The 26,973-nt window shown below is 22.3% G+C and overlaps 11 protein-coding genes across 11 annotated transcripts in view; 5 read left to right on the plus strand and 6 right to left on the minus strand. All coding sequences in view use genetic code 6, as the record gives it.

The window, feature by feature from the left end:
- Positions 1-490: 490 nt before the first annotated feature.
- On the minus strand, positions 491-2,168 carry TTHERM_00000010 (protein kinase; the record flags this gene model as incomplete). The annotated part of the gene is made up of 6 exons (XM_001007982.2): positions 491-594; positions 647-780; positions 1,111-1,431; positions 1,533-1,619; positions 1,684-1,923; positions 1,986-2,168. Coding segments are annotated over 6 exons (1,069 nt in total), but the record flags the coding sequence as incomplete, so codon positions are not given.
- A 1,002-nt stretch (positions 2,169-3,170) lies between these two features.
- TTHERM_00000020 (Serine/Threonine kinase domain protein) lies at positions 3,171-5,393 on the minus strand (the record flags this gene model as incomplete). Its single annotated transcript, XM_001007983.2, has 8 exons — positions 3,171-3,630; positions 3,696-3,840; positions 3,899-4,011; positions 4,075-4,208; positions 4,368-4,688; positions 4,743-4,832; positions 4,905-5,144; positions 5,232-5,393. 8 exons carry the CDS (start codon positions 5,391-5,393, stop codon positions 3,171-3,173), a joined length of 1,665 nt encoding a protein of 554 aa, XP_001007983.2.
- Positions 5,394-5,884: 491 nt separating this feature from the next.
- On the minus strand, positions 5,885-6,566 carry TTHERM_000000023 (transmembrane protein, putative; the record flags this gene model as incomplete). The annotated part of the gene is made up of 2 exons (XM_012795610.1): positions 6,550-6,566; positions 5,885-6,323 (listed from the first exon to the last, which is right to left on the minus strand). Coding segments are annotated over exons 1-2 (441 nt in total). The 5' UTR covers positions 6,552-6,566.
- Positions 6,567-7,257: 691 nt separating this feature from the next.
- TTHERM_00000030 (Serine/Threonine kinase domain protein) lies at positions 7,258-9,638 on the minus strand (the record flags this gene model as incomplete). The annotated part of the gene is made up of 8 exons (XM_001007984.2): positions 7,258-7,795; positions 7,965-8,094; positions 8,163-8,275; positions 8,330-8,463; positions 8,529-8,849; positions 8,925-9,014; positions 9,103-9,336; positions 9,447-9,638. 8 exons carry the CDS (start codon positions 9,636-9,638, stop codon positions 7,258-7,260), a joined length of 1,752 nt encoding a protein of 583 aa, XP_001007984.2.
- Positions 9,639-10,176: 538 nt separating this feature from the next.
- On the plus strand, positions 10,177-10,612 carry TTHERM_000000031 (hypothetical protein; the record flags this gene model as incomplete). The annotated part of the gene is made up of 2 exons (XM_012795611.1): positions 10,177-10,471; positions 10,548-10,612. 2 exons carry the CDS (start codon positions 10,177-10,179, stop codon positions 10,610-10,612), a joined length of 360 nt encoding a protein of 119 aa, XP_012651065.1.
- Positions 10,613-11,823: 1,211 nt separating this feature from the next.
- Positions 11,824-15,197, plus strand: TTHERM_00000040 (B-box zinc finger protein; the record flags this gene model as incomplete). Its single annotated transcript, XM_001007985.2, has 4 exons — positions 11,824-11,851; positions 11,921-12,356; positions 12,467-13,343; positions 13,581-15,197. 4 exons carry the CDS (start codon positions 11,824-11,826, stop codon positions 15,195-15,197), a joined length of 2,958 nt encoding a protein of 985 aa, XP_001007985.2.
- Positions 15,198-15,806: 609 nt separating this feature from the next.
- Positions 15,807-18,782, plus strand: TTHERM_000000042 (B-box zinc finger protein; the record flags this gene model as incomplete). Its single annotated transcript, XM_012795612.1, has 3 exons — positions 15,807-16,186; positions 16,463-17,396; positions 17,448-18,782. The coding sequence occupies exons 1-3, from the start codon at positions 15,951-15,953 to the stop codon at positions 18,780-18,782; spliced, it is 2,505 nt and encodes an 834-aa protein (XP_012651066.1). The 5' UTR covers positions 15,807-15,950.
- Positions 18,783-20,235: 1,453 nt separating this feature from the next.
- TTHERM_000000045 (transmembrane protein, putative) lies at positions 20,236-20,835 on the plus strand (the record flags this gene model as incomplete). The annotated part of the gene is made up of 1 exon (XM_012795613.1): positions 20,236-20,835. The coding sequence occupies one exon, from the start codon at positions 20,236-20,238 to the stop codon at positions 20,833-20,835; it is 600 nt and encodes a 199-aa protein (XP_012651067.1).
- A 2,187-nt stretch (positions 20,836-23,022) lies between these two features.
- Positions 23,023-23,376, minus strand: TTHERM_00000060 (zinc finger, C2H2 type family protein; the record flags this gene model as incomplete). Its single annotated transcript, XM_001007987.2, has 1 exon — positions 23,023-23,376. One exon carries the CDS (start codon positions 23,374-23,376, stop codon positions 23,023-23,025), a length of 354 nt encoding a protein of 117 aa, XP_001007987.2.
- Positions 23,377-25,397: 2,021 nt separating this feature from the next.
- TTHERM_00000070 (zinc finger, C2H2 type family protein) lies at positions 25,398-26,009 on the minus strand (the record flags this gene model as incomplete). The annotated part of the gene is made up of 1 exon (XM_001007988.2): positions 25,398-26,009. The coding sequence occupies exon 1, from the start codon at positions 25,977-25,979 to the stop codon at positions 25,398-25,400; it is 582 nt and encodes a 193-aa protein (XP_001007988.1). The 5' UTR covers positions 25,980-26,009.
- A 491-nt stretch (positions 26,010-26,500) lies between these two features.
- TTHERM_00000080 (hypothetical protein) overlaps positions 26,501-26,973 on the plus strand; it is a gene marked incomplete at both ends in the record, with an annotated part of 619 nt that continues 146 nt past the window's right edge. Inside the window, 3 exons of the mRNA XM_001007989.3 lie at positions 26,501-26,519; positions 26,783-26,871; positions 26,958-26,973. The exon at positions 26,958-26,973 is cut by the window's right edge and continues 146 nt beyond it. Coding sequence (XP_001007989.3) covers positions 26,501-26,519; positions 26,783-26,871; positions 26,958-26,973 — 124 coding nt within the window. The remainder of the gene's footprint in view (positions 26,520-26,782; positions 26,872-26,957) is intronic.

Consider the following 26,973-nt stretch of genomic DNA (forward strand, 5'->3'; position numbering starts at 1 on the left):
GAAAGAATTGGATTTATTGAAATTAAATCTATTAGCAACGTTAAACATTCTATTTATAGTTTTCACACTAGATTAAAATTTTTAGACACTAGATGATTATATTTAAGGCGAAGGAGAGTCATCAGAGCTTTAATCTATTTGAAGACTATTGCCTTTCTAAATCTTTAGCCTAATTTTATTTTATTTTGTTTTTATTATTTATTTAAAACTTTTAATAGCATTATTTATTTAATTTAAGCTAAAAAATTTACTTTGGCAGATCATCGTCTTTTTGGGTACATACTAACTTTCTTTCCTCTTCATTGAGTAAGTTGGTAAGTTTGATAAGAATATCATCTGCAGAAGGTCTCTTATCAGGGTTATTATCAAGCATTTACTTTATCAGCTTTTGTACTGTATATTTAATTAATTAATTATTATAAAAAATATTAATCAAATTTTAATTAAGATCTTATCTATAAATAAATAAATTAATAAATAAATAAATTACCTTAAATTGGTACTGTTTTAAATTCTTCACTGAAAAAATTAGACTTCTAGTTTAAATATTCTACTTATGATGTCAAGGATTATTGATATGTCTTTCCTGCAACCCTAATTTTAAAAGAATCTCTTTGAATTATAAATAATTTTATTTAGTAATTACAGCCTATAAAAGATTGAACCACAAGAATAAATGTCACATTTAGTGGTAATATCCTTTTGATTGTTAGCAAAAGCAACTTCTGGAGCTTAAAATCCATTTGGATCTGAGTCAAAAGGAATAATTTCATCACCAATCTTTATAAAAAAAAAAATTATTATCAAAAATTAATTAGGGCGATGCATTTTAAAATAGAAAAATTTTAAATTTATTCGCTTATCACGCATAAATAAATAAATATTGCATCTGAGTAATAAATATTTTATATTTATTCTTCATTGAAATAAAATTTTGAACTGTAAACAAGAGAAAAATATTTTATTTTTCAATCTCTTTAAATTATTAATCAATCAAATGAATCAAAACATTAGTAATTAATTTTGATTTTTAATCTACCTTAAGTGAATATAATATTGTGTGCGTTAGTTATTACTACTTAAATTAATAAATGAAATATTTTAAATTACACGTTGAAAATCTCTAGTGCAAGTAATTAGAAGATTGTATGAGTTGTTATACTTAAATTAGATTGATTCTAAATTCAAGTTTCGAACAATTATGTTATTAGAGTGCAAATATTTCAAGGCTTAGCATATTTGCTCTATTATCACGCAGACTTCTTACAATGTTAAACTCTTTGTTACCCTCAATTTATCACTGAGTTTTTTTCCTTCAAAGTTTTAAACTACAATTTTATAGGTATTATCAGATTCAAAGTAATCTATCCCTTATATAATTAGCTTGTGGTTCAATGTTCTAAGCATCTTCACTTCATTGAAAAACTATTTCTAATTTATTACAAAAGAATTATTGATTGATTGATTGTTTAATTGATTGAAAGATGAATAAATAATTTGTGGTTTTTAAACTAATCAAATTAATTAATTACCTTTTCTTTTGCTATATTAACTTTATTTTTTTAATAATTTCTTGAGATATAAGTAGAGCCATCAGATTTTCTTATTACTTGAGTTATCTAAAATAAGTAACAACAACAAAAAATGGTAAATAAATCATAGCTATTAAAATTTATAATATACCTAAACATTTTAATCTTGGGAAATAGGCTTCTAGAGGGTGTAATAGTTGTAGAAGTCAAGTTTAAAAATGTATTATTTGAGATACTCGTCAATTATGTCTTTATTATCATATTCTATCTACACGTAGGACTATTTAGGATACTTGTTGAACTAAATAAAGCACTGCCTCGTCTCGTCATCAATTATCATTTAGTAGGTTATCTTATCATTAAGCTACAAAAATACTATGTTTTAAGTTCCCTGTTAAATAAATTTTTATCAAAATAAATACTTGAACTAATACTTGTTCTCATAATGTTTACTTTACAAAATTGTATTTTATTTTCATGCAGCCTGAGGTGTCCTGAACCGTGTAAACTCTCAAAAGGTTCAAGGCTATTTGAAATTTCTGCCTTAAAAGAGCTAGCATTTTAGTTTATTTCATCTAAATGCGGTTAGCATTTTACCCATATGTTACCAACCTTAGGGCTATTTGCAGCAGACATGAAATTAAAAACTGTATTTGTTTTATTTATTTGTTTGTTTGTTTATTTGTTTGATTAAATTTATATGCTTTTGCTTTATGAAATAATTTGTTTATCAATAATTAAAAATAATAATAATAATAATTCTTAACAAATAGTTAATCATCTTATTTTTATCTGCCTTTCTTCTTTATTTAAAATGTTACCAGTAACTTCTACTTTGGCTTAAAAGAGAAAAGTATTGATTTTAACAACGGACAGCTTTTATTATTTTTAAATAATATATAGATAGATAGATGGATTGATTGATTGATTGATATATTAATTGATTGATTGATGGTGGAAAGAAAGAAAGACTGATAGTAAGATAAATCATTTTTAAGATACTATTTAAAATTTTAGCAAAAAGATGATGAAAAATATGTTTTCTTCTTTTAATTATCAAAGATTTTATTCAATTTAAACAATCAATTATGGTAAAAACCATGTTTATTTAATAAATAAATAGATCAAGTTTTAAGACAATATCTAATTAATTAATTGCAAAAAATAAAAAATATATAATCAAAAAGTAATATTTCTTCTTTCTTTTATCCTAATGAATTTAAATGTATACAACATGGATCGATATAAAGTTAAAATATTTTTATTAAGAATATATAAAAGTATGTTTGCTTATTTACTTATTTATTTATTTGTTGTTTTTTTGTTCATTTGTTTAATTAATTTATTCATTTGTAAAATTGCAGATTAATTATAATTAATTTTTGTTAATTTTGAGCCAATCAACTTTTATGAAGTTAAAGTGGATTAAAAGATATAATTAAATGTAAGTTTAAAATTATTAAATGACTCATTCTTTCATGCATGTACTAGTTGAAAATTCAAATTATATAATCACTGTTCTATTATTTACTGAAAGTCTTAATAAAAGTTGAATTTTAAATTTTGCCAATGAGAGCACTCATAAGACAGATGGATTTGCTGGTTAATCAATTAATTGATAATTAGATAGATAAATCATCACCTTAATTCAGATATAAAAGAACTTTTTTGTGTAAACTAAGATATATTCTTCATATTGTCAACTTAATCTCTGAATGTTTAAGCTACTGATTTTTTTAGGCTAAATTTTACACTTGTACTAGATTTTCGCAGATAACTCGCATTCATTTTTAAGATTGGGCTGCAATTAGGCGATTATTGCTTTTGAAATTTCGTTAAAGGGCTGTTAATTTTAGATTTTTTTACAGGACTTTTTAACTCTGTTTCAAAATTTAGCAAGTCTTCTACTTTTTCCTTATAAGTCCTTCCAATCCTAAATTATTCAGAAGATTCTGTTCTTACGCTTACGCTGGAATTATATTAAGTTATTGCTGAGCTCGAGAATAAATTTCTTCTATCAGAATTTTATTTTGGGGAAGCAAATGTTTAAATTTATGAGCTTGTACTTTGCTTACTATTGAAACTACTTTTGAAGCTCCTATAATAAATTAATGAAAAAATATAAATTGATTTTAAATAAAAAATATATGTTTATTATTTTACTTTTATGATAAACTATTTATTTAATTGTTGCAAAAATACTGATCATCGTCTCCTTCTAAATTATAAAATCCAGATAAAAGAGCTTATTCAGCAGATATTCTTTTAACTGGGTTTATTTGTAGCATGCCCTTTATGATTTTTTAAACTATTAATTTACAAAATTTTAATAAATAAACCAAATATTTTCACATGTAAATAAATACTTTATAAGGGATATTAAGCTATCTGTGAAGACGATAAATCTATTTTAAATTTTTTATTTTCAATAAGAGTTTGTTCAACTGTTTTTCCGCTGAAAAGAGGTTTTCCAGCAACTCTTTATTAAATTAAAAAAAATAATTACAATGATAAAAAGATAGATAAAAATAATTATTTTTACAATCTGTAAAAGAGCAAACCACATGAGAACATATCAGTTTTTACTCCACAATCTTTGCCATCCCTTGAATTCAAAACTTCTGGAGCAATATATCCTGGTGACCCGCATTTAGGTAAAACAAAGTCTTAATAAAGCTTTTTATAAAATAATATTTACAATTTATTCAAAAACAAACCCTTTAAAAAATTAATTTATAAATTATTCATTCAAATTATTTTTTAAATCAATTTTTTATTTTGAAAAAATATTTTAGAAAATTTTTATTTAAAAATTAATTAAAAATGTTTATTTACATCTTATGCAAATCCGATATCAGCTATAACAATTTCAAACGAGTTGGGATCTTTCAGTAATATGTTTTCAGGTTTTAAATCTCTATGCATAATATTTAATGAGTGAATGTACTAGAGTCCTTATAAAATTTATTGCATGATAAAACAAGCATCTGCCAATTTAATTGATTTAATCTACTACAACCTACATTCTAAAGTTTTACCGCTGTAATACTCTAAGACAATTTTATATGCATTATCAGTTTCAAAGTATTCTACTCCTTTCAATATGTTTTTATGCTCAAGTCTGCGCAACAAATTTATCTCATTCATCAATTCTCTCTATTTAATTTAAAATGAAAGATTCGTTATTTTTTAGCCTAATCAAATACTTACTTTGTTTTATAAGCTACTATTAACTCTGTTCTTAGATATGTTTTTTACAGCAAATTTTTTTCCAGTTACTTTGTGTCTTGCCAATGAGACCTGTTTTTATTATTATAATCAAATAATTAATTAGTTTTTTTAAATTTGAATGAAATTTTTTTGAAATTTTACCTGTGAGTAAGTTCCATTTCCAATTAGATCTATTATATCATAAGAAGAATAAAAGTCGTTCTTAAAAATTATTTTGTTGAGTTAATGATCAACAAGGGCTATTTCTTGTTCAGACATTACAATATAAGTATGAATTTAATTTTTTTAAAATTTTATGTAGTTAATTCCCTTAGCTCTATCAAAATAAGTGTTATATTAAATTTCTTCATTGAGTTAGATAAAACAGACGTTTGTTTCTTACTATTTTTTTTAATAAAAGATAAAATTAGAAAATGTTTTAATTTAAATAAAATATTTCGAATTTTAAATTATCTTTTTAATTATTACAATGCAGTAAATTAATTTCTGTTCATATATTTTTAAAACTCCATTTTAATTTTAGTCCTAAGAATTTTCTAAGCTATCACAAATATAAGCTGAAACATGGAAAAGCTCTTTTTCAGCATCCAATGATGGAATTGTTTTTACCCAAAAACTATGTTTGTTCATTGTTACTTATTTAAATTTTGAATATTATTGCTATTATTGGTTATAAATTTTGAATTCTAAATTATTTTTTTTATAAATATAAATTATCTTAATCTTAATTTGAGTTTTCTTTATTTAAAAACTCTGAAATAGAAAATAATTTAATGAAATAAAAATTATTAGATGCAGGAATAGAAATTAATTTTTATAAATTTCGAGTTCAAAATGTAAGAAAAAAAACTGATTAAATGAAAAATATAAAATAAAAAATTATTTTTATGCTTTTTATTCATTTATTGCTAATTAGATATTTATTCTACTTAAATAATATCCAAATAAGCTAATTTATTTCAATCCTTGCTACTAATTAAAAACAATTGAATTTGATAAATAAACGTTGATGTTATATGAATCTAAATATAGCTAGTAATATTTAATTTGGTGCTTTTGTATATTGAATAAGTGAATATAAAAAATATAATGTGAATAAGAGCTAGCTTTTTAATCTATGATCAAACTACATAAAAATCCTTGTAAATAATTTAAAATTGAGAATAGAAAACAAAAATATAAATTTCGATAAGAAATAAATAAATAATAAAAAAGGGCTGGCTATAATTAAAAAACAAAAGATTTTTATAATAAATTAAAAATTAACAGATAACCAAAAAGTATTTATTTTGCTTATTATTTTTATATAATTCAAAAGTGTATAATTAATAAGAGCTATCAAATTGGTTGTAAAGCAAACTCAAAAGTGCTTTAAATATTTAAAAATTTTAGTATTTCATAATAAATTTACATAAAAATAAGCATTTTTTTTCAGAATGCATTTAAAGTGATTAAATTGACTAATTTCTTTTATTTTATCTACATTATAAAAGCTATAGAAATACAAACATCTTCATCATTCTCGCCATAAAAATAAATATATTAACATTAAATAATGGCCTAATTTTAATTTTAAGAATAATAAAAAATGTTATATTATAGGATTAACTATATTAGCTATGAAATTATAAATTTGCATTATAATATGAATTATTTAAAGAATGATTCAAAATAATATTAAGAGCTTCAATTTAATTTCAAATAATTTTAAAAAGCTCTTTTTTGCTTTTGTAAAGTCTACTTTGAACTAATTTTAAAAAAATGGAATTTAAATACAATTAATTACATCAATTTTTAAATTATTTCAGCTTATCATTTGCTACTTCTTTTTAAATACAATAAAATATTTAAAATATTCAAGTTTTCTTTTTTATTCAAATAATTTTTTTAAAAAGTCAAATGACATTTTTTTATAACACTTAAATCATATTGAAAAAATTTTATTAATAATTTTTTAAGTAAAAATAATGTCCAAATTATTTGTTTATTTTTGTTAAGTATTTATTTTTTAAGTATTTATTGGTTTATGATTTAATTAATATGATAGATATTTATTACATATTCTTAAAAAATTATTAAATATAGAAGATATTTAATTTATTTTCTATTTATTATAAAATCAAAAATGAAATAATTATATAAATAGTTGATTATGCTTATGTATTATTAAAATATCAGTAGAAAAAAAATTTTTAGGAAATTTATTAAAATTTTTAACTAGTTTTTTTAATATTTATAAGGAATTTAATTGAATTTATTAATATATATTGTATGTAAATAAAATTAATTAAAACAAATTTCAATAAAATTAGACATTTTTATCTTTAAAATAAATTTATTTTTTGATTTTAACTTTTCGATAAATTTCAATATAATTTTATTTAATTAATTTATTTATTTACAGTGTTATAATTATTATTATTAATGTTCTATTATTATTTATTTTTTTTAATTGATGGTTTGAGTTATTTATTATTTTAAGTCAGTGATTTTTTCATTTTGCTGTGTTATGTTTTCCTTAATCTTCTTATAAACTTTTTTTAGGAAATGTTATCTTATTTCCATCTGATATAATTTTCTTGGCTCCTGTATTAATTGGGCTATCTAGAAGTGTATGGTGATCCAAAAGCTTAATTTTACTTATTTTTTTAGTGTCAGGGCTTACTTCTTTACTAAATCTTTACTTTGTAGGAGAGTTTTTTCTTTATGACTTAAACTATTCTTCTTTACTTTAAATATGCTTTTTTTATTATTATTCCGTTACTTCTAACGAAGTTTATTTGCAATATTGAGATTTTCTAACATCCTACTTATCTTTATTGGTTGCATTAGAGGTTGGTGTATTAGGTAAAGAGTTGTTACTACTCATGGAAGAACAAGATCCTTTAGGAGTGTTTATACCATTTAGAGAGTTATTTAACATGCCTAAATTATGTATCTAAACAGATTACCTTTATTTGTGAGGATTTTAACTATTTAGTTTTGTATGCTCTATTTAAGTTCCTGTATTTTTTCTTTGATGAAGCTTTGCTCTTAAAAAAAATTTTTAATTTTAGAGATAAATTTTGAAATTTGGTTATTGCTTTTGATAGCTAAAAAAAATGGAGTTTGAGAATTAAGTAGAATTTAATCGATAAAGTATTCAACATTGACTAAATATTTAAATCATAACAAGTAAATAATAATGAACAAAATATTTACTTTTATAAGTTTTTGCAAAAATATTATTGTTGTTCTGCATTGAGTCTATAAAAAAAAGAGTCCAGCGCTTCTTAAGCAGAAATTCTTTTTTCTGGATTAATTTAGAGCATATTTTCAATAACCTTTTATACTGATAATTTATGTTAAAAACTATATTAATGAGCATTTAATAAAAGAATTTATTTATTTATTTCTTACTTTACTAGGGTAGTTTTTTAAATTCTGTAGAAGATAAATCTATTTTGCACTTTCTATTCTCTTCTAACACTTCTACATGAGATTTACCCTCAAATAGAGGCTAACCCATAACTCTTAATTAAAATGAAGAAAATGTTAATAGTAATAATTTTAATCACAAATTTTACAATCTATAAAAGAGACATCCGCAAGAAAAGATGTCACTCTTAACTCCATAGTCAGTGCCAGTAATTGAATTTAAAATTTCAGGAGCTACATATCCTGGTGTTCCGCATTTTTTAAAAACAAAATTTTCATTCACCTTTTATTATAATATAATATTTAGTAAAACAATCATACAAATTTAATGAATTATATTATTTATACATCTTGAGATAGCCCCATGTCACTAATTACTACATCAAATGACTCTTTGTCAAAGAACAAAATATTATCTGGTTTTAAGTCTCTGTGCATGATATTATTTTAGTGGAGATAAGAAAAGCCTTAAAGAATTTATCTCATCATATCACATATTTAGAATAACGTAAAACCCTTCGATTTCTCAAGTTTTTACTCCAGCGAACCTCCTTCGTAGTAATGCAGCACGAGTTTGTATTAGCTTTCAGTCTAAAAGAACTCATATGACTTTACAACCTTTTCATGGTTGATCCTGCGGAGAAGATTTATTTCGTTCATCAGCTCTTTCTTTTATATGAAAAAAAATAATAATTAAAATGTTTAAAAATACTTTTAACTAAAGTTCTCAAAAAAAAGTCCTACCTTACTTTACTCATTTTATACAACCCTATTTTTTTAAATCGATTTTACTGCATAATTTTTGCTGTCTCTTTTATTTTTTGCTAAAGTAACCTAGAAATTTATAAAGAGAAGTCTGTATGTATTAATTTAAATTTTTAGGCAAAATGAATGTATTAATTAATAATTGAATAAAAGCTACTTATGAAAAGCTACCATTTCCAACAAAACTTATGACTTCGTAGCTATCTGAAAAATCCTACTTAAAAATTATGTTTTTGAGTAGTTTATCAACTTAGTCTAGAGCATCTGGACTCATCTTTACAAAAGTTTCTTTTCCAAATTTGCTCAGCTTCAAGTAGCATGCGTCATCATTGTACAAAGTAGAATAAGTTAATTATTCTAAAATTTTTATGAATGCAGTAACAAATCCTTGCTAAATATTTATAAAAAATATTTATCGATAAACATAAAATTGTAAACTCAAAAAAAAATAAATATTTATCTTTTTAGTTCATTCTATTTTTTATAAAACAATATATTTACCTAAGAAAATGTTATTTTTTCTTAATTGACTCTAATGAAGCCTTCTCCAAAAACAGATGAGAATGGGTCTTTAGAGTCAGAAATCTATCCTGCAAATTAAACAGTATCTTGATCATAATCTTTACAATTATTACAAACAGTCCATACTTAAGGATTAGCATGATTGTTCTGAGTAATCGTTTAGCTTTACATACTCAATAATTTTTATGAGACTTGCTTTCTTGTTATTTCTACTTTCAATATTAGATTAATTTTGTGATTTCTTTTTAATTAAATTTTGTAAAAAAACTAATAAGGTTTATCAAGAAATAATATACTAATTAACATAATTGTGTTGCTAATAAAACTTAACTGGAGCAACTTAAATAACTGGTATACATAATTATAAAATTAATTACTATATAAAAACATAAAAAAAGAATCACAAATCCAGCCAATCAGAATAGATAATTATATTTATTTTAATTATTTATAGTGATGTTTTTTTTCCCTCTGTAGAATTTGTTTTTTTATCGTTTTTAAAATTTATTTTGATCTCTAATATTTCTAACTAAAAATACTATCTTTATCTTTCAAAAATAATTTTTTTAAATCTAATATAAAATTCTGATACAACAAAATAATTACTTCTTACCAAAAATTTAAAAATAACTTTATATACATTTTAAATTAATTTATCAATTGGTTTTATATTTCAGAAAATATTCATTTTTAAAACATTTAAACTAATATGCTTTGTATTTATTCGTTAAAAGCTTTGCTTTCTGATCTTTATTATTATTAGCACTAACAATAAAATCTCTATTCAGTTATCTCAGTTAGGATAATTAGTAAAAAGTTTCTAACTAGTCTTTTAAAATTTAAATATTTAGAAGATACAATTTAAATTGTCATTCATATATTTTTTTACTTTTTTCTAAATAAATAAAAATTAAATTTAAATATTTTTATGTATAATGATTGGAATTTGAGAATATTTTAGTAAATTTTAATAACTTTTTAGTCTCTATTAAAAACTTAGAAAAGTATAAATCTTTAATTTTTTTTAATTTCAGTTAACTTTTGACTTACGAATATTTTTTTATTATATATAAATTTGAGGGGTAGATAAAAAAATACATATTTAAGAGTAGATATAAAATATTGAAATAAGAGGATAGGTGTGAGTATCTCAACTAATACTTAATAAAAATTTTTCTTAAATTTTCAATTCACTTTAAAAGTGAATTATGAAATTAAGTATGAATATGTAATTACTCATTAATTGCTCATAAAAATAAGGAAAAAAGAGTGCTTTTTATAAGAATCTGAAAGAATGGATTTCTAAAATATCGCTCTTATTGATGAAGTCCCTTTTTTTATACTGAAACTTTAATAAGCTTGATTCATAGCATGGAGGATAAAACTGTCAAATGGAAACAAAATCAATATAATTTTAGATTAATTCATTTCATAGCATGCATTAGCTTTAAGGAGATCAATATATACATTTCAGATAATAAAGAAAAAATATTAGTAAACTGAAAAATAAAATAAAATAATTAAGATATGTACCACAATAGTATTTATTTACTATTGTTTATAGAAAAGAGTCAAGTATTTTTTTTATTTATATAATAAATTATAATAGTTTTAATATAAATTGAATTAATTATTGAAACAAACGTATAAAATATTTTTTAATATTAATTTTTAGTTTTTTATTTATTTGTGCATTTACTTATTAAAATAAAAAAATAAAGGATAGCTGTATTTTTTTTCTTAAAAGTGCTTAGTAATTTAGTAATAATTAAAGAGTGTTTGTTTGTTTGTTTTAATTAAAAATATTCACCTCTACCTACATTTATTAAAGTTCAAATTAAAATATTTGGAAATTTTTTAGACTTTTATTTAATTATCTATATTAATTTTTGAATAGAGTAGAAAAATAAATGAATATAGAATAAAAATAATCGCCTAATTGAATAAGAATCAGTATAACCTTGTCACATTTTTTTATTTGTAGCTAATACGAATTCATCAAAATTCAAAAATTTAATATAAAACCTAATGTAATAAAAAAATGGTTAGGAAGTATTTACCTTAAAATAAAAGTAGAATTCACTTATTTAAGAAAAATACTGATACAATTTCTTTTAATATAAAAGAAAAGTGGGTGCTAAAGCCTTTTTGTATTAGTATTTTAACTAAAAATTGGAATCTGTTTACTATCATGGTTTTTAATGTAGAGATAGATAAATTGTATTTAATTTAATAAATATCAAAATCATTCAGATTTATTTGATTGTTTTGCAAAAATAAAAGCGATCAATTAAAAGATATAGAGATCAGCAAAGTGATTTGTTCCCTAAATTTCAATTGAAGCATACATTGTATAATGAATACAAAATCAGATGTTTAAAATAGTAAAATCTAGCAGAATCAATAAAAAATGAAAAACTAACAATTACAATATATCGAATTATAAAAATTAGATAACTTAAGCTCTCCCTCAAAAAGCTAGGAGTCTGAGCAAATACTAAACTAGATTAACGAGGCTCGTCACTTTAAAAAAGATGGAGGATATAAATAGATTAAATAACTTTTGAAAAGCTAGGAAGAACATAACTTAGCAGGAAGCTCTTTTAATGAACCAAAGGTGTACAGACCCTTCTAAGTTCCACCAGACTTTGAATAAGCGCGCCTCCATGGGTAGGCAAAAAAAATTGGCAAAATAAGCAGATACACAAAGCTGTTAGAAAGTGGCCAGTGTTGCATCTGCTGTAAATTACCATTCAAAAAGATTCCTTTTAAAATCAAGGAAAGAATAGAAAAGTTTGCATCATTAGGACCAGCATTCACTTTATTCTTTTATTACAATAAGCAAATGTCATTTATTCTAATGCTTGTCTTTTTAGTTGGAGGATTGCAGTAATAAATTTATCAATTCATATCCACAAATATTCCATTTATCCAATTAAATATTATTAATCAATGTAAATCAAAGAAATATCTCATCAAAAATTTATTTTATTTTTAAGGAATTTGATTGACACCTACAAATCATGTGAAAATTCAGATGTTTGCTAGAGTTTTATGGGAATTATTTATTCTAAATAGACATAAAGAAATTGTTACAATGACTTTTTTACTTAGCAGCTGCTTAACTTTATAACTTTTTGGGTATTATTTTTTGGAGTGATTATTTTCAAGATATTACAAGATGCAAAAGATAAATAAATGAAGAAGAAAATGCCCAATCATAGCGATTTTACAATCATGATAAAGAATGTGCCTGAAACAAATTGTGAGGAAGAATTTAAATCATTCTTAGAAGAAAAGTTGCTTCCAAATAGAAAACTAGACATAGCAAACATAAATAGAGTATTCAAAATTTAAGAATATTTTGATTTAGCTTAAGAAAAAATCAAATTAGTTAATGAAAGAGAGAAGCTAAAAAGAGAGTTAACACGTCTTTCTGAAAAGGTTTAAAATGAATATAGATTCAATTTAGACTCATAAAATCTCTCCGAAAGTAACCAGCAAGGATTACTTTAAAAAAAATAGTTGAAAAAAAGTATGAAAAAATTAAATAAAGATTATATGGAAAAAAAAGAAACCAATGAAAGTCAGTTGGCTAAAAACTAAGCTAGAATGACTTATCTTGAAAGTAAATATTAAGACTATTCTAGCGAAGGAATAAGAACTGCAATTGTTTTCGTTACTTTTAACAAATTTGAGGATTGCCAAGCTGTTAAAGATAAATATTTCAAGCCTGGTTTTAAAAATAATTTAAGTTTCAAAGGAAGATTATTAAAGTTTAGAATAGCTTTTGAGCCTTTAGACATCATTTGGGAAAATCTAGAAACCCCTTATAGGACAAAGCTTTTGAGAAGATCCATTTTTCTTTTGATGGCTGTAATTTAAAATATTAAATTATAATTGCACAGTTTATTTGCAAAATCATTTAGCTTTTAACTGCTAATTTTCTAATTAATTACCATAAATTTTTTTTTTTTTAAAGCTAAAAAATATTTTCGAATTTTAAAAATGGTTTTTCATTTAAGAAATTTTTGATGGAATTTAAAAAGCTTTTAACTTTATGTTTGTTTTTTTAGATTTTATATTATATAAATATTTTTATTTTTTAAATAGCTTTTGCTCACAACTGGTAGTCTTGTAGCCGTTTCTTCTGTTTCATAATGGCAAAAGTCTCTTATTAAGGAAAAAAATGAAGGCTAGATTACTGAGAAAGACTTTAAAGATAGCATGGCTTCTTATGCTCTTTCTGTCTTTTGTACTGTAATTGTAGCAACAATTAACAGTTTATTAACAATAATAATAACATTATTCTCAAAATATGAAAAACATAATACATTTACATCTACTTCTGTTTCAGTAAGCTTAAGACTAAGCTGGATCTAATTTATAAATACAGCTCTTGTACCTTTTGTAATACTGCTGATTCTTTCTCCTTCTGAGAATTTATAAGACCAAAATGATTAAGAATTCTTATAATATGTTATTCAAAATATTTTTTTCATTTTTATTGGAAATGCTATTTTTGTTCCTCTTGTAACTATGTATGAACCAGAATACCTCTGGAAGAAAATATATCGTTGGTGGGTAGTTAGAAATGCTCCTTTTTGTAGAAAGACTTAATAATAACTAAATGAAATATTTGAAGACCCTGAGTTTTTAATTTAAGAGTACTATGCAATAGTGAACAGAATTATATTATCAGGCTTTTTTTATGCAACTATGCTTAGTTTGGGCATTTTAATTAAAGGAATTACAATGATAATGCTTTTTTGGGCCTTTAAATTTACTTTTATTAATCACTCAGCATATCCAAAGTGCCTTTCCAGCGGTTTAAATTCTTAAATGCAACAAGTTATGTTCTTTATACCAATTATATTCACTGTTGGAAACCTTATGTATGGAAAATTCTTCTTAAAGTGTGAAAGCTCAAATTTATTTACTACATTCAATATCATTCAAATCACTTTCGGATTTCTCTTAATTATTTTTCATAGTATATTTGTTACTTTGGCTGAGAGATTTCACAAGTCAAAGATAAATTTTGAGAATTATATATTTGAGAAATTAGTTATGGGTTTAAGCTACTAACAAGCAAATCCTATCACAAGAGCTTTTAATCCAGAAAATAAGCATATTGAAATGCTGCCATCAAAAGAAATGCAATCATCTCTACTTCTGGATAATTCTAATGAATAAATAGGGAAATCTAACCACTCCTAAGTTTTGGTGGAATCTTTAAAATAGAAAACCGTCAACATAAGATAAAAGGCATAACTCAATATGCAAACAAATAATTTAAAATCATCTTCCGTCGAATTATAGAAAAGTCTTAAGGATAGTTTAAAAATTTAAAACTTTAATTCTATAGACTAAGCATTACCATTATCTCCTTAATAAGTTGTTTTATCTAATAACTACACTTCTAATTCTATAATTGATTATGCCTTTACAAATATTTTATTAAGAAGAGAAAGAGAAAATCAAATTATTAGTGCTGCTTTTGAAAGAAAGAAGACTATGCTCATCCGTAGAGGGAGCTTAGGAGCTGATCATATTTTTAATGAGTCATAAAATGAAGAAGAAGAGGATGACGATGATGAAGATGAAGACATTATTGAAGACGAAGATTTATTAGTAGAAAATCATGATGTAGAAAAAAACAAAAATACAGAAAACTTATAAAGCAATTAATCAGAAGTTAGCATTTAAAAAAATAATTTATAATATTGAATATTTTTAAATATTAATTTTAATTAATTTTTATATTTTTAAATCTATATTAAATCATATTAAAGTTGTAAATAATATTTGCTTGTACAAAATTTAACACTTAAAAAATGGTTTCTTTATTTTATTTTTACTTTTTTGATGATTAAAATAAATGTATTTTGAGTAGTTTTACTTAAATTTTTTAATTAAATAAACAATAAATAAAGATAAAACAGATAGCTTTTTTAATTAGTAAATATTTTATTTTAAAAACTTTCAAAATCTGAATAAATTTTTAAAAACAAATTAATAGTATTTATTTAGAAAATAATATTCTACCTTATTTGAAATTTAATATGAATAAAATAGTTTGAAATTTTTGATTTAAAATACTTGTTTTTTTTAATTATCTTAGTTTAAAACACTATAGTTAACTTAGTCTAAGAAAGCTAGAAAACTTGGAAAGACTCAAATAGTACAATTTTTAATACATGATTATTGAGCTTTTAAATTTTTTTTTCTTCTTTTATACCTAGTATTTAGTAAAATAAACAAAGTGGAAATTAATTTAATTATTTATTTATTTATTAGTCGTTAGAAGAAATTAATCTTATCCTTAAGGTTTATTTAGAATTTCAAATTTGTGTGTATTATTTATATATATCAAATCATAAAAAAGGTGAAAAACAACATAAAACTAAAAAATCAAATATAGTATAGTTTAGAGTTATCATTAAAAATATTTATCAATAAAGTAAGTCTAACTAATTAAATATGAACGCTCCTATAACTATTAGTCATAGCAGTAAATAATTCGCAACAGCTGGGTACGATAGCTAAAATTTTGATATTCAATAATAAAGCGATAATGAGTAGAAATAGCAATAAATACTTTAATAATAGTGCTGTGCTTTCTGTAAAAGGGTGGCAATTAAGCCTATCAGCTTGATTTGCAATCATTTTCTATGTTTAGAATGTGGGAATTTCATAAAAGAATAAGAATAGGAAAGGTAATAAATAATTTTTAGACTTCTATCAATCTTTTTGTAGATAAATATATTTCAAGATCATTTTTGATCAATAAGATCAATTAGATCGATCTGTAATTTAATCGATATTGCTTACCTTTTTACTTTTTAAAAATATTTTGAAATAAAGTAAAGGATTATGTAAAATAATTTATTGAGAAATGAGTAAAGTTAAAATAAATACTAAAATATTATTATTAAAAATAAATAAATAAAATCTAACAACACAATTTTAATTAATATTTTAATAAAAATAAGTGGGGTATAACCAAAATACAGAGTTTCTTGTCCTGTTTGCTCATCAAATACAGTGACTTATAATGTTAAAAATCTTTTGGTACAGCATTTTAATGAAAAAACAGGAAATGAAGTCCCTTTGAAAATTCTATCAGTTCAAGCATCACCAGGCTCAAAGATAAATTTAAGGAAAAGCAGTTTAACTTAACAGTAATAAATGGTTAATGGAAATAAATCAAGGGATCCCTCTATCACTTAAGAATCGTGCTATAATGTAAAAACTACATAAGATACTAATAATATCAAGTATTAATATTAGAATAATAAATCTATGAATTCTTTGGAATACTAAAGTCAAACTTAAAGACTCTCATAAAGTTTTAGTAAATAAAATAATTTAAATTAATAAACAGATAAAACACTCGCCTTGAGTACATCTCAATCTGCCATAAGAAATTAAAGCTTAGGAACTCCTTTTAGCACAAATAAAAATGGTAGCTGTATTCCTCTCTAAAATTCTCCTTAAAATTGCAATAATTATACTTATTAGAGTCAAAATAATAATTTTTCTGAACCTTAATTTTTTACAAATGAATATAATAATAATAATATTTTATTAAGAAGAAATAGCAGTAGCAATGTGAATAATTATGTTAACTGCCTCAATAACATGTTTAGTAATTCAAATAATAACTTAGGATAATCAATATAAAATAATTATATCAATGACTATAGAAAATAAGTACCTTTGTAGAACTAAGCTTAATCAAAATAAATATAATAAGACTATTAGAATAGTTAAAGTGGAATGAACGTAGACATAAAGAAACAAAATATTTAGTAATATTCTGATCAATTAAAGTGTTAATAGCATAATGATCAATATACTTTGTTCTGTTTATCAGATAAGTCCTTACTTTGCATTGAGTGTCTTTATTCTTAAAAAACTCATAAGGTAAATTTTTTAAAACAATTTTGAAAAAATGAATATAAATTTTATAAAAAGAATCACAATATCATACCTCTCAAGAATGCTGCATAAATATTAAAAAAAGAAAATGAAGAATTCAAGAATTAATCAGAAATATACTTAAAGAAGTTAGAAGATTCAATACAAATTTCTAAATAGAATTAAATTACTCTTGACAGAGAATACTAAAAATGCAACTAAAAAGTAAATGAGATATTTGATAGCATGATAGCTACCGTTAATGCGAGGAGAGATAAACTGTTAGAAAATCTTTAACATAGCTACTAAATCCACTTAAATGATGTAGGAAATTAGTATTGTGAATTAGAAAATATTAAAAATATTTTAGAAGAATACAGAAATTTTGATGAGTAGATAGCTGAAAATTCTTATAGGGAATCATACATTTTTAGTGCTTTCAAGATGATTTAATAAACTCTTCAGCAAACAAATTTAGATTAGAAACCGATAAAAGTCAATTTTAACATCACGCAAATAGAGAATAGTCATAAACAGCTTTTTAACAAACTCATTGAGAAAATTGTATAACTTTAAAGTACAAAACCTGAAGAGCGCTTAAACCAAACAAGATAAAGCAAAAATATTGAATAAAATTCATAATTGACCTCAAATTAAACTTCCTCAACAAAGCAAAATAATAGCTCAAATTATTCAGCATATGCTCCACCTTCTCAAAATAGTATTACTAAAGATACAACACCTAAAAACTATCATCAAACCAATAATAATATTTAAAAAAGAAATATTCAAATCAACTAAAACAATAGTTAGTCTATAACAAATTCTGCTACATCTTCTCACAATGGAACTCAGAGAGGTAGCAATAGTAAATAAAAGGGATACACAACTACCAGTTATTCTGAAAAAGTTTAAAAGAGGCTTAGCACTTAAGCTAGCTCAAAAGTATCATATAAAAATATTAAAAGAAAATTATCCACAGATTTTAATACAATGAATACGAATAACTCAAAAGAAAATATTCATGTTTACCCTTAATATTAATAGTAAATAAAACATCACAACTATGACAATATTAAAAGGAGGTCTAATAGCATTGCTGAAGACGCTATTAAATATCAATAAGTAAAATTAACTTAGGAAATTCAGCAAAGCTACGATTTGAATTTAAAGTAATAGACAAGACAATCCTTAAAATAGATAAAAAATGATTTCGAAAATCAAGGTAATAATGTAGGTGGTGGTGGTGTTGGTAACTATTATTATGGAAATGTGTTTCTCTAAGAAAATTATAGTTAAAATAATTATTAAACAATTGCAAAAGATACAACTGTAAATACAACAAATTTAAGCTTAAATCGATCCCCCTTTAAAGAATATATTATTAACTGAAAATAAATTTTATATGATAATTATCTCTGTTAAAGTTATACAAATAATTTTAGTTAATTTTAAATAAAATTAAGTAATTTATATTTTAGCAATATCTATTCTAAAAATATGTAATTAATTGAGTGAATGGGTATAGGTTCTTTTAAAATAAAATATTATTACTTTTGAGTAAATTTTAAATGATATTAATAAATATTTGTGTTTAAATGAAGTAAATGTGTTTAATCAATTTAAATTTAAATAAGAAATTTATTTTTTTTAAAATTGAATATGCTCTTTTCTAAATATGAATGGTAAATTTAGTAATTAATTGATTGATTAAGTGAATGAGTGGAGGAATTTTCTCTGGTGATTGATAAATACATAATAAGACTTATCTTTCAATAGAATTTTAATATAAATTTAAAAATATTTAGTAGCTTAATTTTTTGTGACTTTTCTACTGTGAGCTTAAACTATTCTTTGCAATAACAAAATATTTGTCGATTTCATAAAAATATTTTTGAAAAAAAATGCTTGAAAATATTTTTTAAGCAAATATATTAAAAGGCATTTATTTACAATAAATTTTAATGGGTAAATAATTAAAAGTATTTGTCTTTTGTAGTTTTGTAGGATTATTTTAATATCGAGAAAAAAGAAAAGAAAGTAAATTATTTATATGTATGTGAGAAAAGGAATTTTTTTGAAAGAGTTATTTATTTAGTTTGAAATATATTTAGTTAATTAGGTAATAAGTTAGTTAGCTATTCACTCACTCACTCACTCACTCATTTACTTACTTACTTATTTACTTAATTAATTAGTTAGTTAGTTATTTATTTAATATATACTGAATAGAATATAAAATAGTTTATTTGCAGATATAAAATTTAATGATATAGTGAGATAGAAAAGAAAATATAGAAATTTATTTCATTTAAAATATACTGAAAAAACAAAACTTTTAGGAAATCTCATTTGAAGCACATCCCGATTTTCAAATTAGCATATGGATTAAGATTTGTGTGGGTATATTGATATTAATTATTATTTAGTACTTTTGATTGATTTTTGTTTGTTTGTTTGTTTATTTTATTGCTTGCTTGTTTTAAATATTTATTTAGTATGTGATTAATTAATTTATTAATGGATTAAGCTTTTATAACTTGAGGTTTTTTTCAAAAAGCCGTCCTTTATTATTATTTAGATTAGGGTAATAAAAAACTAAATTTGTTTGCTTTTAACTTTTCAAGATATATTTGTTATTATAAATCTAGAGTTAGAGGTTATTATTTAATTGCTTGCTGAGGAAGGTAGTACTGTGGTATAGGTATATGAGGCTAATATTCGTTTTAACGCTTTAAATATTATAAATTATATTAGTTGTTGAATGGAGGGAAAGTTCTATAGTAGTTGCTACGATATGGTTCAGTCATTATGGGGGGAGGATAGGTATATGGATTGATATTTTATGTACTAATTGGCTAAGTCAATTCGAAAGAATTAAAAGGACTAGAAAGTGTTGCTTGACTCTATAAATATGTTTCTTCGCTTCTTGTTATGGAAGAATCTTTAATGTGTGTAGGTAATTATCCATCGTTTTGTTCTTGTTTTACCTATATATTATCTTTTATGGGCATATTTTCTTGCTTAACTTGTACTACAATTTCGTTTTCTTTAACTTATTCATCTTCGTGTTCGGTATTTGTGCTTTCATAATTAGAAATTTGCTAATCTTTTTCATCATTATATTCTTCTTTAACTTAATCGTTTTTTTCAATTTTTATCTTTTTTTTATCGTAGCTGGCCTTTTTTCTACCTTTTTCGAGTACATCTGGTTTATATTCTTCACAAGACTTGTGTACAAGTCTCCAATGATTTGATAGAGCTCCTCTGCTTGCTAAAGTTGATCCACACTTACAAGGATAGGCGACTCTTTTTACTTTAGTTCTTTTAATTTGAACTTCATTCTTTGTTCCTAGCGGTCTTCCCATTTTTAAAATATTTTGCTTCATTCCCAAATCGTTGTCATGTTTTAGACGGATATGATTGTAAAGAGAAGAGTTAGTGAAGTATTTTTGCCCACACTTGCATGAATATTTATCCATTTTATCAACTTATTAAGATTAAGTTCACAAACAAAAGAGTTTAATAATATGATTGGCTTTTAGTGAGGATAATTAATTAATTAATTAGTTAAGTGATAAATAATTTGAAATATACAATTTTTGGAAAAAAAATTATTATTTAATTATCTTAATAATAATTAATTTGTTCAATCTAGAAGAATTTATTAATCTTTATCAACTCGATAACTGTGTATTTAACTCAATTCTTTCATTAAATTTAAATTTACATTTTTGTCACATTGTTTTGTTAGAATTAGATTTTTATGTTTAATTTTATCTAAATTAATTTTAAAAATATTTTTGTTCAAATTTTTAAGTTAATTAAAAGCTATCTCTACTAATTTATACTAATCAGAAAATCTATAAAATTATTCAAAAAAAGCACTATTTTGCAAAATTTTAATTAACAAATTAATTAATAGATTTTTCTTTGAAGCTTTTGTTTTTATAGTGGCAATTATATATTGATTTTATATCACTTTGTTTAGGATCTATCTTTCTATCATTCAATTAATCTATCTTTTTTAATTAAAGATTTGCTTAACACACAAATTCATCAAAAATCAATCAGATTTAATTTGATTAAAAGCAGTGTAATTAAATTTCCCCTCCTCCCAAACTCCCAAATGAGATTAGCTTCAATAGAAATGAGGTATAAATATGCTAATAATATTTTATTTCTAAATAATACAAGAAAAACCTTTTGAACTTTCAGAGATAATTCTTTTGGTTTTAGAGTCTCTAAAACAAAAGTAAAGAAAACTGAATTTCATTATTATTATTTATTTTTGTTAAATTGTTTGAAATTATGAAATTGTTTTAAAGTAAAATCCATAATATAAAATGCAGTTTTTTAAGCAAAAGCTTTTTTTAGCAAATTTAGTTAACCTTAATATGATAGAGACAAAAAAATTTGCAATATCCTAAAGTTATTTAGCGAAAAGACCTGATATTCAACATAATTAATCCTCATCATATGTAATTTGAATTTATTATATAATCTTATTATTATCATATTTATTATGATTTAAGAATGAGTATTGTGGTTCTTATTTCAAAAAGCAACTATAAATACTTTAGGATTTTAAGAATTTTGATCAATATTTAAATGGTAAAAATCATAAAATGTTAAAAATATTTAGAAAAAAATCTTATTATTAACTGTTCATGATAATGAACATCCATCCATATAATAAAATGCATGGATAAATATTAAAAATAAAATGTTATCATTTCAAGCTAAAATAATTACAAATAATAGAAATTTGAAACAAGACAAAATCACAATATAACATGATCTATAAAAAAAAAAATTTGGTTGTTACAAATTTGAAAAAAAGAATTAATGATTATAATGTGATTAAATAATAAATGATTATTATGTCAAAATCATAATTAAAATAATTAAAAAAAAAATGAGAACAATAGGTAAATTCAGCAAAGTGCAGATACAAAAGTGATATTATAAAAAAAAATAAATATATTTTTAGCAGATTATGAAATATGTACATGTTTTATGCATAAATTTGGAGAATTTTTCTATTATATTTTATTACTGTTTATTAAAACAAAAGTTAATTAAATCTTGTTACTATCTATTTTAAATGGTAAATTTTTACTTATCCTGTTTTTCATAAAAAATAAAAGCTTTTATTGCTAACGTCATATAAGATTAATAGATTCCACACATTCATTAAAAAAATTTTTACATAGATAATCAATTTATTTAGTTACATATATTTTTTTAATATATGAGTTTTGAAAGAAGAAACTAAAAAATACAAAGTTTAAAACAAAAATAATATTTAATAATTTATTTTTATTAGCTAATGATTATTTATTTATTTGTATCTTTTTTTTTGCTTTTTGTTTGATTACTTGTTTTCAAAAGTATGAATGCTATAAATAATCTGATTGATTATTTAAGAAGTAGCTTTCACGAAAATAGTCATCCATAAACATATTATCGTTCTCTATTTAATTTTCGAAATCTCCAACACACTATTGATAGTTAGAATCAAGTTATTATTAATCATACTATTCATCAATAGATGGATAGATATATCTAGTTGTCTAAGTATCCAAAGTGTTAGTATACTATTCTGTGCTCAACTGTGTTGAAAATAGAATCACCTGATTATTGTTTTCACTAACTGATGCAATTAGAGGACCTTTTTTTCTTCCTTATTATTTTTTTTATATTTAAAATTAAGGATCATTATTATATTATTATGCTTAATTCTTATATGGTTAGAAAGAGAGCCTTCGCCTTTAAGAACTTTTCCACATTTACAGGCTAGCTATTTAGCTGGGGTTTTTTTAGGCTTTTTTCTAAGATTTTTCGAATCAAGTGGTCTTCCAACTTTAGTATTTGTTAAGTTAAAGTTTTTTTTGTCGTTGTTATGTTTCAATCTTATGTGATTAAATAAAGAGGCATTTCTTTCATAATTTTTTCCACAACGACATATGAATTTTTTTTCCATTTATTAAATATTTTTTAATTTAGTTTTTATTTTAATAATTATAAATAAAATTAGCAAAGTAATTTGCTCCTACTTAATATAATTTAAGGAATCAAAAATGTGGTCAATAAATAGTAAGGCCTAAAGTATTATTAAGATTAAATTCACAAATCAAAGAATTTAATATTATTATTGGATTTTAGTTAGTGAATGAATTAGTTAAATGATAAATAATCTGAAATATACAATTTTTTGAAAAAATTATTATTTCATTATCTTAATAATAATAATTAATTTGTTCAATCTAGAATCAAAATATATTTATTATCAGCTCAATAACTGTGTATTTAGCTTTTTCTATCTCAAGTCTTTCATTAAATTTAAATTTACATTTTGTCACATTGTTTTGTTAGAATTAGATTTTTATGTTTAATTTTAGCTAAATTAATTTTAAAAATATTTTTGTTCAATTTTTTAAGTTAATTAATTAAAAGCTATCTCTACCTATTTATACTATTCATAAAATCTATACCATGATTCAAAAAAGTACTTTTTTGCAAAATTTTAATTAATAGATTTTTGTTTGAAGCTTTTGTATTTATTGTGGCAATTATATATTGATTTTATACCTCTTTGTTTACTTTTTATCTATCTATCAATTAATTAATTAATTAATTAATCTATCTTTTTTAATTAAAGATTCGCTTAACTCACAAATTCATCAAAAATCAATCAGATTTAATTTGATTAAAAGCAGTGTAATTAAATTTCCCCTCCTCCCAAGCGAGATTAGCTTCAATAGAAATGAGGTATAAATATGAAAAATAATATTTTATTTTCTAAATAATACAAAGAAAAACCCTTTGAACTTTCAAAGAAAATTCTTTTGATTTTAGAGTCTCTAAAACAAAAGTAAAGAAAACTGAATTTCATTATTATTATTTATTTGTGTTAAATTGTTTAAAATTATGAAATTGTTTTAAAGTAAAATCCATAATATAAAATGCAGTATTTTTAAGCAAAAGCTTTTTTTAGCAAATTTAGTTAACCTTAAGATGATAGAGACCAAAAAAAATGCAATATCCTTAAGTTATTTAGCGAAAAGACCTGATATTCAACATAATTAATCCTCATCATATTTAATTTAAATGCATCATATAATCTCATTATTATCATATTTATTATGATTTGAGAATGAGTATTGTGGTTCCTATTTCAAAAGCAACTATAAATACTTTAGGATTTTAAGAATTTTGATCAATATTTAAATGGTAAAAATCATAAAATGTGAAAAATATTTAGAAAAAATCTCATTTTTAACTGTTAATAATAATGAACATCCATCCATATAATATAATGCATATGGATAAATATTAAAAATAAAATGTTATTATTTCAAGCTAAAATAATTACAAATAATAGAAATTTGAAACAAGACAAAATCACAATATAACATGATCAGTAAAAAAAAAAAATTTGGTTGTTACAAATTTGAAAAAAAGAATTAATGATTATAATGTGATTAAATAATGAATGATTATTTTGTCAAAATCATTATTAAAATAATCAAAAAAAATGATAACAAAAGGTAATTTCAGCAAAGTACAGATACAAAAGTGATATTATAAAATAAAAATAAATACATCTTTTGCAGATTATGAAATATGCACATGTTTTATGCAAAAATTTGGAGAATTTACTATTGTCTAATACTACTGTTTATTATAACAAAAGTTAATTAAATCTTCTTACTACAGATTTTAAATGGTAAATTTTTACTTATCCTGTTTTTCATAAAAAATAAAAGCTTTTATTGCTAACGTCATATAAGATTAATAGATTCCACACATTAACTAAAAAAATTTTACATAATTAATCAATTTATTTAGTTACATATATTTTTTTAATATATGAGTTTTGAAAGAAGAAACTAAAAAATACAAAGTTTAAACAAAAATAATATTTAATAATTTATTTTTATTAGCTAATCATTATTTATTTATTTGTATCTTATTTTTTGCTTTTTGTTTGATCACTTGTTTTCAAAAGTATGAATATTATAAATGATCTGATTGATTATTTAAGAAGTTGCTTTCACGAAAAGAGTCATCCATAAACATATTATCGTTCTCTATTTAACCAACACACTATTGATAGTTAATATCAAGTTATTATTAATCATAATATTCATCAATAGATGGATAGATTTATTCAGTTCTCTAAGTATCCAAAGTGTTGGTAAACTATTCTGTGATCAACTGTGTTGAAAATAGAATCTCCTGATTATTATTTTCACTAAATGATACAATTAGAGGACCTTTTTTTCTTCCTTATTATTTTTTTTATATTTAAAATTAAGGATCATTATTATGCTTAATTCTTATATGGTTAGAAAGGGAGCCTTCGCCTTAAAGAGTTTTTCCACATTTACAGACTAACTATTTAGCTGGGGTTTGTTTAGGTTTATTTCTAAGATTTTTCGAATCAAGTGGTCTTCCAACTTTAGCATTTGTTAAGTTAAAGTTTTTTTTGTCGTTGTTATGTTTCAATCTTATGTGATTAAATAACGAAGCATTTCTTTCATAATTTTTTCCACAGCGACAAATAAATTTTTTTTTTTCCATTTATGAATTTTTTAATTTAGTTTTTATTTTAATAATTATAAATATAAAATTAAAAAATAATTTGCTTCTACTTAATAATGACTTTCCTTAATATAATTTAAGGAATTAAAAATGTGATCAATAAATAGTAAGGCCTAAAGTATAGGCTAATAATCCATGTCAAATAACTTAAAAAGAACTTAAAGCTAGTTAGTTACTCAATTATGCTAAAATTTTCTTACAAAATGTAAAAAAATAAATTCTTACACTCTCAAATACAAACTAAAAAGATTTTATTGTAATCTAGTTTATTAATAAATTTACATAATTAATGCACTTTTAAGTGGTTGATTAACTTGAAAATGTTAGCTACATCAATTCTTAAAAACAAAGAAACATTGTAGATATATTGATCTCTCAAATTTAATTTAATAAATTTATAAATTTCTCATGGGAAAAAGAAACACTACCAAAAAAATCAAGTTATTAATCAATATTTTTTCATTTAGTTTTGGATACTATTATAAATTAGTATTATGTAAATGAAAAATAGTTGTATATGTAATTTAATTTATGGATAATTAAAAATTACCCAATTTAAATATGAGGCAATCTATATTAAAATTAAATTTTTTACCATCAAATATAGAGACAGACATAATAACTAGTTTATTTTAAGGAATAAAATATAAAATTATATTTTTTAAATTAAATAATTTTATTCAATTTAACTTTACACTTTAGTATCAAGAATATATAAACATATTCTAAACATATTTTATCTATATTAAATATATATCTTATTACATATCATCACTAAATAGAATCTAATTTATCATAATACGTTGAATAAGAATTAATCAATCAATATATTTCTTTACTTTTTTTAGAGAAGATATCTTTAAATAGTGGAGTATGTATTTTATTTATTGTTAATTAAGTTATTTTGATAGGAATTTTATTTATTTTGTTAAATTATTTTGCATTTTAATTCAATAGAATTTATTCAACAATT

The sequence above is a fragment of the Tetrahymena thermophila genome (assembly GCF_000189635.1).
Source record: "Tetrahymena thermophila SB210 genomic scaffold scf_8254803, whole genome shotgun sequence".
Taxonomy (NCBI): Eukaryota; Ciliophora; class Oligohymenophorea; order Hymenostomatida; family Tetrahymenidae; genus Tetrahymena; species Tetrahymena thermophila.